The sequence below is a fragment of the Orycteropus afer genome, unplaced genomic scaffold (assembly GCF_000298275.1).
Source record: "Orycteropus afer afer isolate SDZICR_OR568_19922 unplaced genomic scaffold, OryAfe1.0 scaffold00084, whole genome shotgun sequence".
NCBI classification, from domain to species: domain Eukaryota; kingdom Metazoa; phylum Chordata; class Mammalia; order Tubulidentata; family Orycteropodidae; genus Orycteropus; species Orycteropus afer.
Window position 1 is genome coordinate 6,041,278 of NW_006921671.1, and position 15,502 is coordinate 6,056,779.

The 15,502-nt window shown below is 39.6% G+C and overlaps 1 protein-coding gene across 1 annotated transcript in view; it reads left to right on the forward strand.

Annotated features, from left to right (window-relative positions):
- TANC1 (tetratricopeptide repeat, ankyrin repeat and coiled-coil containing 1) overlaps window positions 1-15,502 on the forward strand; it is a 258,142-nt gene that overhangs the window by 106,467 nt on the left and 136,173 nt on the right. The window contains exon 3 of the mRNA XM_007941851.1: window positions 9,133-9,237. Within this exon, the coding sequence (XP_007940042.1) occupies window positions 9,133-9,237 (105 nt within the window). The remainder of the gene's footprint in view (window positions 1-9,132; window positions 9,238-15,502) is intronic.

A 15,502-nucleotide genomic window follows, 5' to 3' on the forward strand; every position in this document is an offset into this window, starting at 1 on the left:
TTTCACGCAAATTCTTCTGCTAGTTGGGGTTTAGTCCAAATCTGCATCCTTTCCTTCTAGGCTCAGGGGTCCAAGATTATCTTCTGTGTCTGTATTAATTGGTTTCCCTTTTCTTTGTTGAAGAGGGTCTGTGCAATCCTTCTGCCTAGTCCGCCATCTTGCCCCGCCTGTTGTTCTCATTCTTGTGCTTGACATGCAGTGGACGCACAACAGATGTTTGTTGGGTAAATAAAGTGAATCTATGCTCCTGTGCTTTAACATAAAACAACAGTGTATGAAGAGTATCACAGATCAAACAACAGTGGAGAAAGGGGAAAAATTGCACTGCATATTTTGTTGTACTATGATAAGACTTGAAAATCTTTGTTAATATTTATGTTTATAATGCTTTATTGAAAAGGAAGAGCTGTGGTGGTACAGTGGCAAAGGAATTCGAGTGCTAACCAAAAGGTTGGCAGTTTGAACCCACCAGCCGCTCCACTGGAGAAAGATGAGCAATCTCCTTTCTGTAAAGATTTACAGCTTTGGAAACGTAGGGGGCAGTTTTACTCTGTCTTATAGGGTCACTATGAGTCAGAAACAACTCTACAGCAGTGGGTTTACAACTGAGCACCCGAACGCCAATGCACATTTCTGTCCTTAACCTTAAGAGTGACTTGATAATGCATTTTATGAATAAAGGCTGTCAACCCTTCCTTCCCAATGGACTTTGGAAAATAAAGGCATTTGAAATAAATAAAAGGGGGCTTATTAAGTGTGGTGTCAGGTAGTGTTCATATTTCATTCACCATTAGCAGGTGACCTGTTTTTTTTTTCCCTCACCCCTCACTTGCCTTGAGGCATGGAGTCACATTAGTAGTGATAACTCACTTTGCACTGGTGTATTTGCCCTCATCTTTTCACATAAGGCCCAGGCCTTGCAAAAGTGTTTCTGGAAGTTTCTGAAAGTCGCAAGCAAGTATCTGACATATGCTCAGGGAAGCTTCTGCGGCTGGGCAGCCGGTGCACTTCTGTCTGGATACTGTACTCTGCATCCACATTCACCCAAGGCTTTGTGGGATAAGGGGAGTTCAAAAAAACAAGCCCATTGCCATTGAGTTGATTGTGCTCATAGCAACCCCCATTGTGTTTCCAAGGCAGTAAAATTTTATGGAAGTAGATTGTGCCTTACCTTCCTTACACAGAGCAGCTGGTGGGTTTGAACTGCCAGCCTTCTAGTTAGGAGTCAATTGCCTTAAGCAGTGTGCCACCAGTGCTCTTTTAAGGGGAGCTTAGTGCTTCCTTTTATCTTTCCCTGGGTTTGAAATATATCGAGCAGCATTTTAGATCTTTCTTTACAGCACTGCTTTTCATGGGAGAAATCCAAGTAATTGGGGCATTTCATTGTCTGCTTCCTTCTTCCATTAAAATGAATCCTCCCAAAAGGCCCTCACCTCTTGTAGGTTGAGTTTTTGGGCAGCCCATCATTTCACCAGCCCAGCTTCAACTCTAGTTAAGAAAAAAAACTATATTCAAGCCCAGATCCCTGCTACAGAGTGTGCTCCCTTTATGCCTTAAACTTAGTCCACATCTTTCCGGTTCCCAATTCCAAATTACATGTCTCCTCTTTCCTCCCCCAGCACTTTGATTTTTGAAGTACAGACAGGTGGGGGGAGGGTGTCATATTTTGGATGCTCTGTCTAGTATATGTTGCTTTTTAAAATTCAAACCTATGATCTGATAGTTAGCCACGTTTAAGATTTGGATTGGCTATTTAATGACATTTGTTTTAGTGATGAAAGGTATTCCTGACCCCTTTAAAAAAAAAAAAAAATCCTTATACTCATTCCTGTCTTATTTTTCTCATTTTGCTGTGAACATTTCCCACTGTAAAGTGAAAACCCAGACCAGGTAAAATTGACAGGAACCTTTACTGTGAAAGTTCATGATGCTAAAAATCTCTGAAATGATTGATAACAGAAAGTGTCACTTTTCGTAGTCTCCAGATGTGAAAAATGTAAGGTCTGCTTTAAATGCAATAAGTAGCCTGAGGTGTTCTGTGTCCCAAATATTGCTTTCATATATATCTGATTATTTTTAACTGAAATACTCAGAAATGGAAAGTAACCCCTGCCCTTCTCTTTTTCACTGCCTAGAGATAAAGCCCTGTTTGGTTTATTTCTAAAAAGTATTCCTTATTTGGAAATTTCTTAAGTAGCAAAATAGTCAGCTGTGTGACTAAAATGTCAAAAAGGAGTAGAAACTGGCTGCTGGGTATTTGAGAATTTACATAAAGGCAAAATACTGCTGGGGGAGAATGCAGTGTCTTAGAGGTTGTAGCACAGAGTGATTAAGTGGGGGGATTGCCCCCTCTTCCCCAGACACAGGCTTCTCTATGCAGTTAACAGGTAGGCAGGAGTTACGTATTTGCATGTTGTGTATTTAGCACCTGAAAGCTGACACCTATTTAACTTCTATTTGGTATAGTTTGTGTTTCTTTTAACTTTGAAAAGCTATTGTCTTTAACTTTGAGAGCTCCCTACCTCTGTAAGGCATAGAGAATGGGGGAGATTGGAGTAAGGAAAGGAATCTGGGATTTGGAAGAATGGGTTTAATTTGTAATCAAGAACAGTCCCTGCATATCTTAAATTTTGTGAACCAGGCAAGATGACTCACAGCCAAGGCCACCAGACCTTACATCAACTTGGTGGAAGGGGGGTGTGGTCAGTGATGGTTCCTTAGAGGCCCACACATGGCCTCTGCTGTGCATACTCAATAGCCTTGCACCCAGAGTACATCTGTGGTCCCGCCTCAGACCTAGGTCATTAGAACCTCTGCTTCATGGAGATAGCCCTGGTGATGGTTGAACAACACGATGAACATAATTAATGCCACTAAACTGTACTTGTGAAGATTGTTGAAATGTCAGATGTCTTTTTACAGATAGAGTTACCATTTAGAGAAAGAGAGAGAGAGACAGACACACACTGACTCCCTCACTCACTCAGCCTGGGTCAGCTGTCCAGAAGTGATTGGGAGGTCAGGCAGCTATGGTAGAAACAGGTGAGCTTGTTAGGGGAATTGATTTTCAAGCTAATATGGAAAGGTCTTATATATATATTTTTTAATACCCTCTTGCCTTAAAACATAGCTAGTTGTTGGAATACCATGCCGTCTGAGTAATTGTTACATAGTATTACATTTATGTTAGTTTTGGGGAATTAACTGTACAGCACTTGTTTTATGTGAGAGGGAAAATTAGTTTACTTTCAGGTAGCTTGTGCTTAGGTATGTTTTAAACACACACACAAAAACCAGTATTAGAAGGATGCTGGGTAGTAGTTTTTTCTGAGTTAAAGGGATATTGAGGATGGATTTTCTGACTTTGATTTCTATTGATAAGGAATGTTATTACTTCTTTAGGAGAGTTTTTCATAGTGATGGCACAAAAATCCGTGCTCCTGTGGTTCTGTGTATGCCTAGCTGCTCTAGCCACCAGCTGTCCCCTCTGTAGCTGGTGGCTGCTCGGCAGATCACACCACAGATTCTGAACTGAATGTTTCTAGTCTTAGTATCCCTTTCTTGTGTAATGGATGCCACCCCTTCTCACTCTGGAGGGTGTTCTTCCTTTGGTGGGATTCCGTTTTATAGGTTAGAGTCTCCTCCACTGAGTGGTGATCATGGTTTGTATATAAGCACAAGGTGCTGAAAAGGTGATTGAAAGGTGTGTGTGTGTATTTGTATTTGTATTGGGGGAAGGTTTTGCTGTAGTGTGATTGATCAGGGATCCCACCGTTTTTTGGGTCTCCTAACCATGTTTACTTACTGATCTTTATTTCTGGGTAAGCTACCCCAGGGAGAAATCCTCCACTCTCTACCATGGTGTACAGCTTGGCTGTCAGTGTTCACAGCTCACCGAGGGTGGAGGGCAGGGGGTGGGGAGGTGTTTGCATCTGGGGACTCAACAGGCTGCACATAGAAAGTTTTTTCTTAATTCCAGTTTTTCAGTTTAGTACTCAAGAGTTTAGCTGTGATTCTCTAGAGTCTTGTAGTTTAACCTTCCCACAGAATACACTCAGCCTCCAGGGTGGAGGTGGGAGGACATGTTTCCGAGCTTAGAAAAGGACTTGGGTAGGGGGAAAGTCCAACTCTATTCGGTCCACTTAGACCTGTGCTTACAGAGGTTTCTGAGACTTTGCGAGACTGTTGTCGTTAGTTACTGTCGAGTCGGCCTACAACTCATGGGGACTCAGTGCACTAAGCAGTGAAACACTGCCCAGTCCTGCGCCATCCCCATGCTCATCTGCAACTTTGACTGTTGTGACCCATAGGGATTTTGTGGGGCTCTTTTCTGAAGTAGATTGCCCAGCCTTTATTTCTAATTCATCTCAGTCCAGAAGTGCCACTGAAACCTGTTTAGCATCATAACAACATGCAAGCCTCCACTGATCCGTGGGGAGTGGCTGTGCACGAGCATAGGCTGGGAGTTGGACCCTAGTCTCCTGCATAGAAGGTAGGAGTTGGCGCCACTGAACCACCAATGCCTTGTCAAGCCTTGTGTTTTTGTTTTTTTTTTTTTAATTTAAGCCCTCAGCACTAATGTTTTCTGGTTTGCTCAAGCCACTGCTCCTTGGCCATCTGTCTCCTATGTTCGTAAGTTTGCTTCCTTGCCTGTCATTGTCTCCTCTTTCATTGGTCCCTCTTTAATCCCTTTACTACAACTTTAGTGGTGTTTTGAAGGAGTGAAGGCAAACAGGTGGCTGTTCATCTGCTATGTCTAATGGAAATGCACACAAATTCTCTAATGTTGATTGAGGAGAGAAAAAAATAAAACCTGTGATTATAAATTTATCTTGTTGATAGTGTTTCAGGTTTATCTGTGAAAAGCAGTTTAAATTAAAGGATCAAATTGGAGAGCAGTTGTTTATGATCACTTTATAAGGAAGACTGGGCCATCTACTTCTATAGAGATACTGCCTCAGAAACCCAAAGAGGGGTTGCTATGAGTCAGGACTGACTCGATGGCAGTGAGTTTGATTTTTTGATTTTAATAAAAGAGTAGATCAGAGACAAGTGAATAGAACAAAAGATTTGCTGACTGTACACTGAAGGTCTGTAAATGATTGGGTGGTAGAAGGTTCCAGTGCTCTGCCTATTTCTAGGACTACGAGTTTAATCCATATTTCGTAGTTTTGTAAGTGCTGAGTGGTGGCTTAGTGCATGGACTTTGAAACTGCACAGGTAAGAGTTTGGATTACTGCTTTGCCATGTGAGATACCATAAATTGTATAGTCTCAGTTTCCCAACCTAAAAATGGCGGAAATAGTGCTTTTCTCCCAGAGTTTTTAGGATGGAATGAATGAATGTATGTAAGACAAGTGGAAGGAGCTCTGGTGGTACACTGGTTATGCGCATGGCTGCTAACCGAAGGGTGGTGGCTCAAACCTATCCCGAGGCTCAGTGGGAGAAAGGACCTGATGACATGGGAGCAGAGCTCCCATGAAGATGACAGCCCAGAAAACCCTAGTAGGGCAGCTCTCCTTCGTCATTTAGAGTTGCTTTGAGTCAGAATTGACTTGGCACCATACAACAGCTAGACAACTAGTGTGCCCATTAAGTACATGTTTTGTTTTATTTATTTTTTTCACTTTGGTATATTCTAAGGTTCATTTCATATCTGACATTATTGTTTAATGTGATCCTACTAAGCCTGGGAACCAGACTGCCCTAGTCTCTCTGCGCTCATGGATTTTCTCCTCATAGCAGGAAATCGCTCATCATTTAGCTCCAGGACATGCTAGCCCATGTGTTCTGTTTTGATTGAGATCTTTCAGCTGTGCCTGGACTACCTCTAGCCTAGATAACTGCTATAGCCTGCAAGCTAACCTGCCTCCAGGCTCCCCCTTATTTTCCCTACCCTGCACACTGTGATCAGATTGGTCTTGCTGAAATGTATATTCAATGCTACTGCTCCACTTAGAAATCTTTAGTGGCTTTCCTTTGCCAACGGTGAGTGAATTCTTTGTTAATTTTTGCCACCATTTTAGGGGTGGTTAATGATAATAATAATCTCGGAAGGAAGGTTGGGCAATCCTACTTCCGTAGTGATACTGCCTCGGAAACCCAAGGAGGGGTCGCTATGAGTCGGGGCCGACTCGACGGCACATAACAACAACAACAAATGATAATAATAATGAAGATTTATGGAATGTTTATTAACCCATGGGGTAGGTACTCTGGTCATTATCATAATTTAAACTTGGAAACTTAGGCTGAAGCAGGTTGAATAACTGGCCCAAGATCTCCCAGTTAAAGTGGAGGGAGGAGGGGTAATATTTAACTTGGGTTTGCCTGGCTTCAGAGACCATCCTCTTAACAGCATCAGTGTTGAGTAAAATTTCTTATAGTTAATGGTTGGCTTCTGAATAGAATATAGTTACAGACGATTAAATACAGACTTTTAAATGGATGGGCATTGATGCTGTCCAAGGGCCCTGGGTGGTGACATACCAGTCATTCTTAATAACCATTGTACATTCATGTGAAATAGCTCACACTTTAAAAAATACTTAACTATTAGAGAATATTTTGGGAGAGTGTTGTATGTGTAGGGTAGCTTGGAAGCAAATCTTGGAGATTTGCCATTACTGTACCCTGAAGGAAGTTCTGGTGGCATAGTGCCTGATGCATTTGACTGCTAACCAGAAGGCTGGCAGTTCAAGCCCACAGCCTCTCTGTGAAAGGACGATGAAGCAATCTACTTCTGTAAAGATTTACTGCCTTGGAAACCCAATGGAAGTCACTGTGAGTCAGAATCAGCTTGATGGCAGTGAGTATACCCTGAAGAGTTACAGTGAACAGAAACTTAGAGGTATCTCTTGGGCGGTGGTATGGCTGCTTGTTGGGGTGGTTTAGGATCTTTGGACAATGATAACAAAGGGCTTTTCCCCCTTGGATTGGAAGCAAGCCAGTGATCCATTTTACTGTAAGAAATAGGTAGGTGGGAAACCAGAAGTGTAGACAGGTTCTTGTATTTGTCCTGGTTCTATTTCTGTCTGCCCAATTCAGATCTTCCTTCTATCTCTTCCACAGCAAATACTTACATCTCCCCCACCGCCAAGCTTCTGCCATGCATATTCCTGTCGTTACTATGTATATTTTCAGTAAAATATGAATCATTCTCTGTATACTGTTGTCACAGTCTACATTTTCCGCTTAAATTGTGGAATATCCTTTTATCCCTGTAATCATTCTATTTTAACTTACAAAAAAAAAAATCCCTATCTGGCAAGGTTAAGTAAGTTATAAAAACATCCATATGATTAAATACTACAAATGCTCTTATTTGTAAAGTTCAATAAGCTTCTTTGATAATGTAGCATATTTTAAGATATAGTTCGTTATAACTGACTGAGAATTGGACAGTTTTTTTTTTTTTTTAAATAGAAGTGTAGATACTTTTGTGGTAAACCTATAGATGGCAGCATCACTCACTATAAAGTGTAATTTAAACAGAATTTCTCAGACACATGAGATGTTTGAGAGAATAATGCTCGGAGTCCACCAAACTCACTCCTTTATTGTGTGATGTATTGAGCTCAGACGCCAGCGATTAGTATAGCTCAGGGCCGAGGTGGGGAGAGCTGTGAACCCCTGCCTGGCACTATTTCTGCCACTTGTTCTTTTACTGATGTGGAATGTGTCCTGTCTCTGTGGCCTTATTATAAAGCTCACTTTAAGCATAAGGCAACCAAGTGGGTGATTTTGGACTGTAATGTAATGCGACGTGTGAAAGGAACAGACAGCATGTGTAGTCTTGTTCTAAAAATTTTATTGAGATGCAATTCACATACCATACGGTTCACCCATTTAACAAGTACAGTTCTGTGGATTGTGGTATATTCAGAGGTTATATGTGATTGTCACCACAATGGACTTTTAGGACATTTTCGTCACCTCTAAAAACTCTTTGCCTCTTAACCACCACCTCCAACTCTCCATCTTACAAACCAGCAAGCCCCTGGCAACCACTAATCTACTTTCTGTCTCTTGAGATTTGCCTGTTCTGGACCTTTCATATGAATGGGATCATAAAATACGTGTTTTTTTTTTTTTTTTTTAAATGACTGGCTTCTTTTACTTACCATGATGTTCTTAAAGTTCATCCATGTTGCAGCATGATTCAGTATTTCATTCCTTTTTACTGCCCAGTATATTCCATTGTTCTGTTGTCATGAAGACACTTGGCTGTTATGAATAATGCTGCTATGAATGTTTGTGCATAAGTTCTTGTATGAATATATGTTTTATATAGGAGTGAAATTGCTGGGTCACTTGGTAACTATATATGTAACCTTTCGAAGAACTGCCAATTAATTTTATATTCGAACCACTAGTGTGTGAGAGTTCCACACAGTCTTACTAGAAATTTCAGATTTGTTAATGATGAATGGGTGGAAGTTGGGGGGAGGAATGGAAGATAAGACCCTGAGTTTCCCTTGTGTTCCTGAATTCCCTGTTGGACTAGCTGATAGGCCTTTTTGAAGGCATCTATATGAGCTGCCAAGAAAGCAACTGTCTTCTCTGCCCCACACAATGACTGTGCGTCACCAGTCTGATAAAATGCCTCTGTTAAATGGCTGCTCGGAGCGTGTTGATATTACAGGCTGGCTGTTTGTAATTCTTGCCTCCTGACTTTGGAGATACCAAGCAATCAAACAGTCTTTGTCTCAGAGAAAAATTCTGAATAAAGAACCCACAACCACAAGCTGCCCAGGTTTGAACATGTCAAAATTACCTACTAGATATACACTGAAGACGGCTGCAGAGACTTCACAGCAAAAGAGCACCTTTTGTTTTTGTCAGAGTTTACATTCTCAAGACTGAACTGACCCTTTTTCTTCTTTGGCAGCCCAGACTGGACATTCCCGCATCTGTACTGAAATGACTCTGTGTGTGTGAGAGAGAGAGAGAGTGTGTGTGTGTGTGTGTGTGTGTGTGAGAGAGAGAGTGTGTGCGTTTGTTTCAAGGGAGGGGAAGGGGCCGGCTCTTCCTTTAGGCATATTTGGGTCCTGGTAAGGACACACACTGTACATTTTGAAGCTTTGTTTGCATCTGGAAAAAATTAGACACACAAAATCTTTCCCACTGCAGGTCCTGTCAGGAAGCCTAAGTATGTGGAAAGCCCCAGAGTGCCTGGAGATGCAGTTATAATCCCGTTCAGAGAAGTGTCCAAGCCAACAGAGCCCAATGAGAATGGTAAGAATGTTTTCTGTGATTTCCCCTTGCCCCCCCTTAAAGATTTCATATAATGGCACTCACCATTTCAGAGTGAAACTTGAGTGCCGCTTATAGGGATGCTTTTGCTGAACTGAATGTATTTGGGTTGGTTGTTGTTGATTTTTTTTTGGTTTGGTTTGGTTTGGGCAATTACAGAGATCTGTTCAGCTAATGCAAATTTTTGGAATTAGATACCCAGTGTAGGAATAGTTGAGTGGGTGCATATACATCGTTGAAAGGTTGAATCTTATTTCCTCTGAGTTTTGACACATTCAAAACTGAGGGATATGAAAAGCCAGCCAGCATATGTTTCTAAGACTTTTTGTTTCATTTTCATATTCCACTCTTTTTGAATTTTCAACAAGTTTTGCCTGTAAAACTGAAACTGGATTAAGCTTATAAAACTAGCTTTCTTAAAAGCATTTGGTAACTTTTGAAAGTTTCTTATTTTTAACATAGAAATTTTTTCTTTGGGGGGAGGGACATTTAAGATATAGGGACCCTTTGCCTCTTACCTAAATTCAAATTGATTGAAACCTTTTAATGAAGAATACCTATTTTGCTTTTACAATATCTGAAATATGTAGAGCAGACATTATGAACTGGTAGCATTTCATAGATGATATGAATAGATCTTTCATTTTTATTGTTTTTAGTGAATTCAAGAATTCACCTGTTCATTTCTTTCTAGGCAGTCCTCAGCTCACAAATGCTATATGGCCTTGTAATTTGGGTGTTTTGAACTTGCATCCTATTTTTCTGTAGAAACATGTGGTTGGGAATTCTGGCTTTTGTAGAGAAGTCTAATTTATTTCACGGTAGACAAAAGTTTATGAAGTCATTCAGTGAAAGAGAATTTAGGAAACTCATCCTCATCGCCACTTTGGAATACCTATCTCCCTCTCCTTCTCTGCTGGTGGTTGGAGGGGGGCAGCTTCTTTTATGTTCCAGTCTCTGTGGGTAGATTTTGTGTTTCTGGTTTGAAGTAAGACTTGGGAGGAAAATGGAGTAGGAGTAATTCTGAAAATAATGCTGAAAATGAGCTGAGAGGAGGAATTGGAAGAAGCTGAAAACCTGGAAGAGATGGGGCCAGGTGCTGAGAATTCTACTGTAGGCATCTTGGTATGAGGAATTCCACCCTTTTCCTCTCATTAGAGCTTTAATTGTTTGGTTTATGTAAGAGATTCACACAGAAAGGATTTCTGCTAAGTAGGAGATAGGGTGCCAGGTACATGGGGTGGTAAGGAAAAGAGAATCCTCAGTGGTGTTTGCTTAGGACAGCCATTCGCTAATATACAAGCCCCTCTCTGTTGTGAAATTTAATGTGTACAGGGTGTGTCTAGGCCTCTCTGTCCTCTTTCATTTTTATTCTGGATGTTGAAAGGAAAATAAACACCCTTTTCTCTATAAGTGAGTATCAGTTATATAATTTACAGAGCTGTCACCTTCAAAAGGTTAAGCTCACACCTCCCCACCTATTCCCCAAAGCCTTTCAAGTCCTAGTTAGTTCTGCTCTGATGTTTGGCCTAGACTCCATGCCCCCTGGCTGAGAGTAGGCGTATTGTTGAGGTTCTGTATAGGACTTAGACTCTCCCAGGGGTTGAGAAATTTAGGATTTTTATTGAGTGAAAACAAGAAAGTTATAAATAGTTGCCACTGTGGCAGACTTTCTCCCCTTGCCCAAGGCAGAATTGGCCATTTTTCTTGGAGGTGTGTTATCTTTATGATTTGGTGCTCTACCCCACTTGCTCCCCCCACCAAAAAAACTGAACCAAACCAGCCAGTTGCCTTCTACTCAATCACAACTACTAGTCACCCCACGTGTGTCAGAGTAGAACTCTACTCCACAGGGTTTTCAATGGCTATGGTCTTTTGGAAGTAGATCCACCAGGCTTTTCTTCGAGGGTACCTCTGGGTGGATTTAAACCACCAACCTTTCAGTTAGTAGCCTGGTGCTCAACTGTTGGCCCCACCCAGAGCTAAACTCAAGTGCAGTGATTGGTGTTGCTGGAGTAGCCTGGAGTTTGCTTGTACATTTACTCCTGAGACCTGAGTGCTCTGAGTGGGTATGTCTTCATGTGGACTGAAATTATGACATACTTGGACTGTGAATACAAGAGCAGAGGCTTCTATTTTGCCCAGAAGTAAGAAGCAGAGTGTGTTTTCATTTCTTAGGTTTATTTTTTTAGATGCTCAGGAAAGGGACATAGCTCATGTTTATGGGCACATGGTCACATGTGAAAATAACCATGATGTAGGTAAAAGTCCCACAGAGTTATATTTGTGTTGGTTGACGAAGAGGTGGTTGCCTAACACAATTGAACTTGACAATTAGTAAAGGGTGGTGTGTTTTGTAATCTCTATGGGATCCTTTAAGTTTCAGTGGGGTTAATTAAGTCTGCCATATTAAAAGTATATTTTGTGTCCAGGTTATTGAACCTAAAGGGGAAGCTAGAGTTAAATAAAACAAATAATTGAGTTTGAGTGTTAACCCAAGCAAGTGTAGATACATGATTAAGACAAACTCTTATTTCTAGGGTTTCATATCAACATCATCACATAAGTTTTAATTTAAAATTTGATATTTTGCTTTCCCTAAATGACAGGCACTTTTAAGTCTCTAATTATCTTGGGGGCTGTCAGTAATAGAATTTCAGAATTCGCTAGACTAATAAACTCTATTGAAAACAGTTCCTCTGAATTGCTTCTGAAATTTCATGTGGACTTGTGAAATACCAAGTACTTTATTTTTAAATGTTTGAAAAACTTTTTCCCAGACTAAGCTGCCTCACTTTTGCTTTTGTGAATGTGTAGCTCCACCTATTGTTGATTCTTAACTCTCTATTTGAAATTCAAATCAAAGTAAAACAAAATCATTTTTAAATTTTTTAAAATTAATTTATAAATAATTGTATTTATGTATACTTTGTATACTTAAGCCATGGGGAGTGGGTGAGAGGCCATAGGACAGGTGAAAATCTTTGTTGTAAGCAACGACTCTGTTTAGTTATGTGTGAATTTGCCTAGGGACACCTTTAGGAAAAGATACATTCCACATTATTCGATATTTGCCGGTGTTTTTTAGAATAGCATTTTCTAATTTTCTACTCTGAGGGAAAAAAGATTAAATGAGATCCTCAAAATACAAATCCCTTTTATTTCTATCAAATGGTCATAACAAGCTATATATACTATAAAATAGACCATTCACATAAAAGGCTCCTGTTGCTTAACCAACATACTGTTTGTTGTTGTTGTTGTTATGTGCCATCGAGTGAGACCCGACTCATAGTGACCCCTCCTTGGGTTTCTGAGGCAGTATCACTAGGTAGAAAAAATCCACTCACATGCATAACCCTTTGCCTTACAGGGTTGGGGGAACTAGGTAAATTAGAAGGGATTGCTGTGAATTATAATAGGGTTCATAGCTGTATTTCTTTGAAATAGGGGCAATCATAATCCATTTAGGTTTGCATTAATGTATCATCTACCTGAGCAACCATTGATGGGTACAAATGAAGAAATTTTAGCCTTATGAGTGAGTCATTGTCTGGTGAAGACATTCTCAAAATATGATATTCTGGCTGTCTGGTTAGCTATTAAAACTAACACATATGAAATAAGAGAATAATTAAATGTAAAAACTGTCTTTGGGAAGAGGAGTATTTGCTAGCTGTATTTTATTATCTTTTTTTCTTTATTAGACATTAAAAAGAATATAAAAGAGATAAAAATGATTGACACCTGTCTGCCCATTATGGTGTTTAAGAAATAAAACATAACAATGTATTTTTCCCTGATAATACCTTCCCTAAGAGGTGACCTCAATCCTGCTTTTGGGAACATCTTTTAACTTTCAGCTTCTTAAAATGATGATACACCATTTGATTTTTAAAAGTTGAGAAAGGTTGGAAGTAAAGTAGGGGGAACGTATGTGGTGGAAGAAGGCTATGGGCAAGGTACCCATTCATTGTGCGGTTACTTGAGTATATTGTTAATTAGTGGTTTATCTGGCAATGGGGTGTAGGTGGGAATTGGGTAGGAAAGAGACTAAAATCAGAGAGAATGGTTAGAAAATGATTTCAGTAGTTCATGTGAGAGAAAGGTTTCAAAATAGAACAAGGTCAGATAAGGGAAGATGAGAGATTATGGTGAGGGATGTATGATGTATGTGAGTGTGATTGAGTTTGTTTACTTTTAATAAAGTTGAATTTAACACTTTATAGATATAAAGGGCAAAGGTCATAGATTTAAGGCAAAGGTTCTCAAAGTGTGGGCTGTGGATTCCTAAGTAGTCCCCAAGACCCTTCATGAGGTCAGATTCTTTTCATAATAATACTAAGAAGTTACTTCCATTATTTCTGTGTTGACATTGCACTGACGGTGCAAAAGCAACTGTGGGTAAAACTGCTAGTATTCAGTACACGTCGAGGCAGGGGTAGCATCTCTACCTAATGGTCATTGTATGCTTCATAGAATACACACTCATGCTCAAAAGTAAGAACTTACCACAGAATGTCCTTGAAGAAGTACTAAAAATAATGAATAGTAAATTTTGACCCTTGAGTATCCACCTTTTCAGAATTTTGTGTGATGGAGTAGGACTCTGCATGGAGTACATCTGCATGCTGAAGTATGATGGTTGTCTCAAGGGAAGCACTTGGGAGAGTGTGTGAGTTGCAAACTGAATTAGCCATGGACATCATTTTCACTTGACAGAATGACTTGGATTATTCACAGTTGGGTATTTGGCACACATATTTTTCTTCTTCATTTTTTCCAGAGGAACAAAATGAGTCTATTGCTTCAGTTTAAAACAAAAACCGGAAAGTATTTGTTGCCAGTGATAAAATTTAACCTTTCAAGAGAATATTAGATTTTTGAAAAAATGACGTCTGTCACATTGAGTTTTTGATAATTTCTCTAGATTTTTCAATTGAGATCTCTGGTGATATTAACGAATATGAAATTTTGATATCATATAATGTGTCAGCATTTGAAAGATCTGCAAAACCATTGTTTTTCAGATGACCCAATGTATGATGTTATGAAATCTTGCATAGGTAAAAAATACATTCAAAATACAAGATACATCATTGGTTTTCATTGTGGCAATAAAAAGTTCATTGATAATGGTTTCAGATTCAACTTTGGAAGTAATTTTTATGAAATTACTTGTCAGGTTTTGGTGAGTTATCAAAGAAGAGTATCTGCAATTAAGTGAAAAGACTCCACTCTTTCCCAACTATCTATTTGTCTGAGGCTGCTCAGACTTTTTTTTCCACATACTTAAATCAAAAGAACATATTGAATATAGAGAATACAGAAGTAAATAGGAGAGTTTTGTTATCAGCATTTGGAGATCTACAAAAGTGTAAAATAATGCCATTTCCTGACTTTTAAAGTTGAAAATATAATTATTTTTCATTAAAAATGTTACTTGCCAGCATGTAGTGTTTTATTATTCTTAAATGAATATATAATATTTTTTAAAAATTGCAGTTTTAACTTTTAGTACAGTAAATATTCATAGATACATAACCTACCTAAACCAAATGTCTTTCAAGTCCTTGCTAATTTTTGGAGGAGTGGATTCTGAAACCAAAAGTTTGAGAACTGCTTGCTTAGAGGAAGCAGAAGAGGGAAAGATAATAGCAATAGAGATGAGAAAATTGATCAAGAGCTGTGAGAGGTATCTAAAGTGGAAGAGGTGAGGCTTAAGAGCTAAGTGGTGGTAAGATTGAATAGAAAAAGGCTATTTCTGGAGACATTTTGAAAGAAAAAAATGGAAAGGCTTGGTGGCATTTTCAGTATGAGTGAATGAGATGAACAGTGTGAAAATAACTTGTTGTTTGAGGTGTTGCAGACAGAAGCAGGGCAGACTTATGGATAGATGCTCCTCTGTAAATGGTATCTTTGGAGATTCAAAGAGAAGGGAATGGTGGAGGAGAAGCTGTAGCCAGGAAGAAACGAAAAAATGCTTGTAAATAGAAGTCAAGGAAACAAGATGTTAGGCAAGAAACAGGTCATGGATAGGTAGAGGCAGGGGAAGGGCCTGTCTCTCTTGACAGATGTGAGAAGTACTGTTGTAGAGACTGATACTAAATCAGTTGTTTGGGGTGTTATAGTGAGTGACTGGTGAAACACTGTTAGCAATGTCCATTGCTCCTTAAAGTTTGAGGAAGATGAGGGTGGAGAAAGGGCCTTTGTGAATGGAATGGTCATTGGTAATCAGAGAATCTCC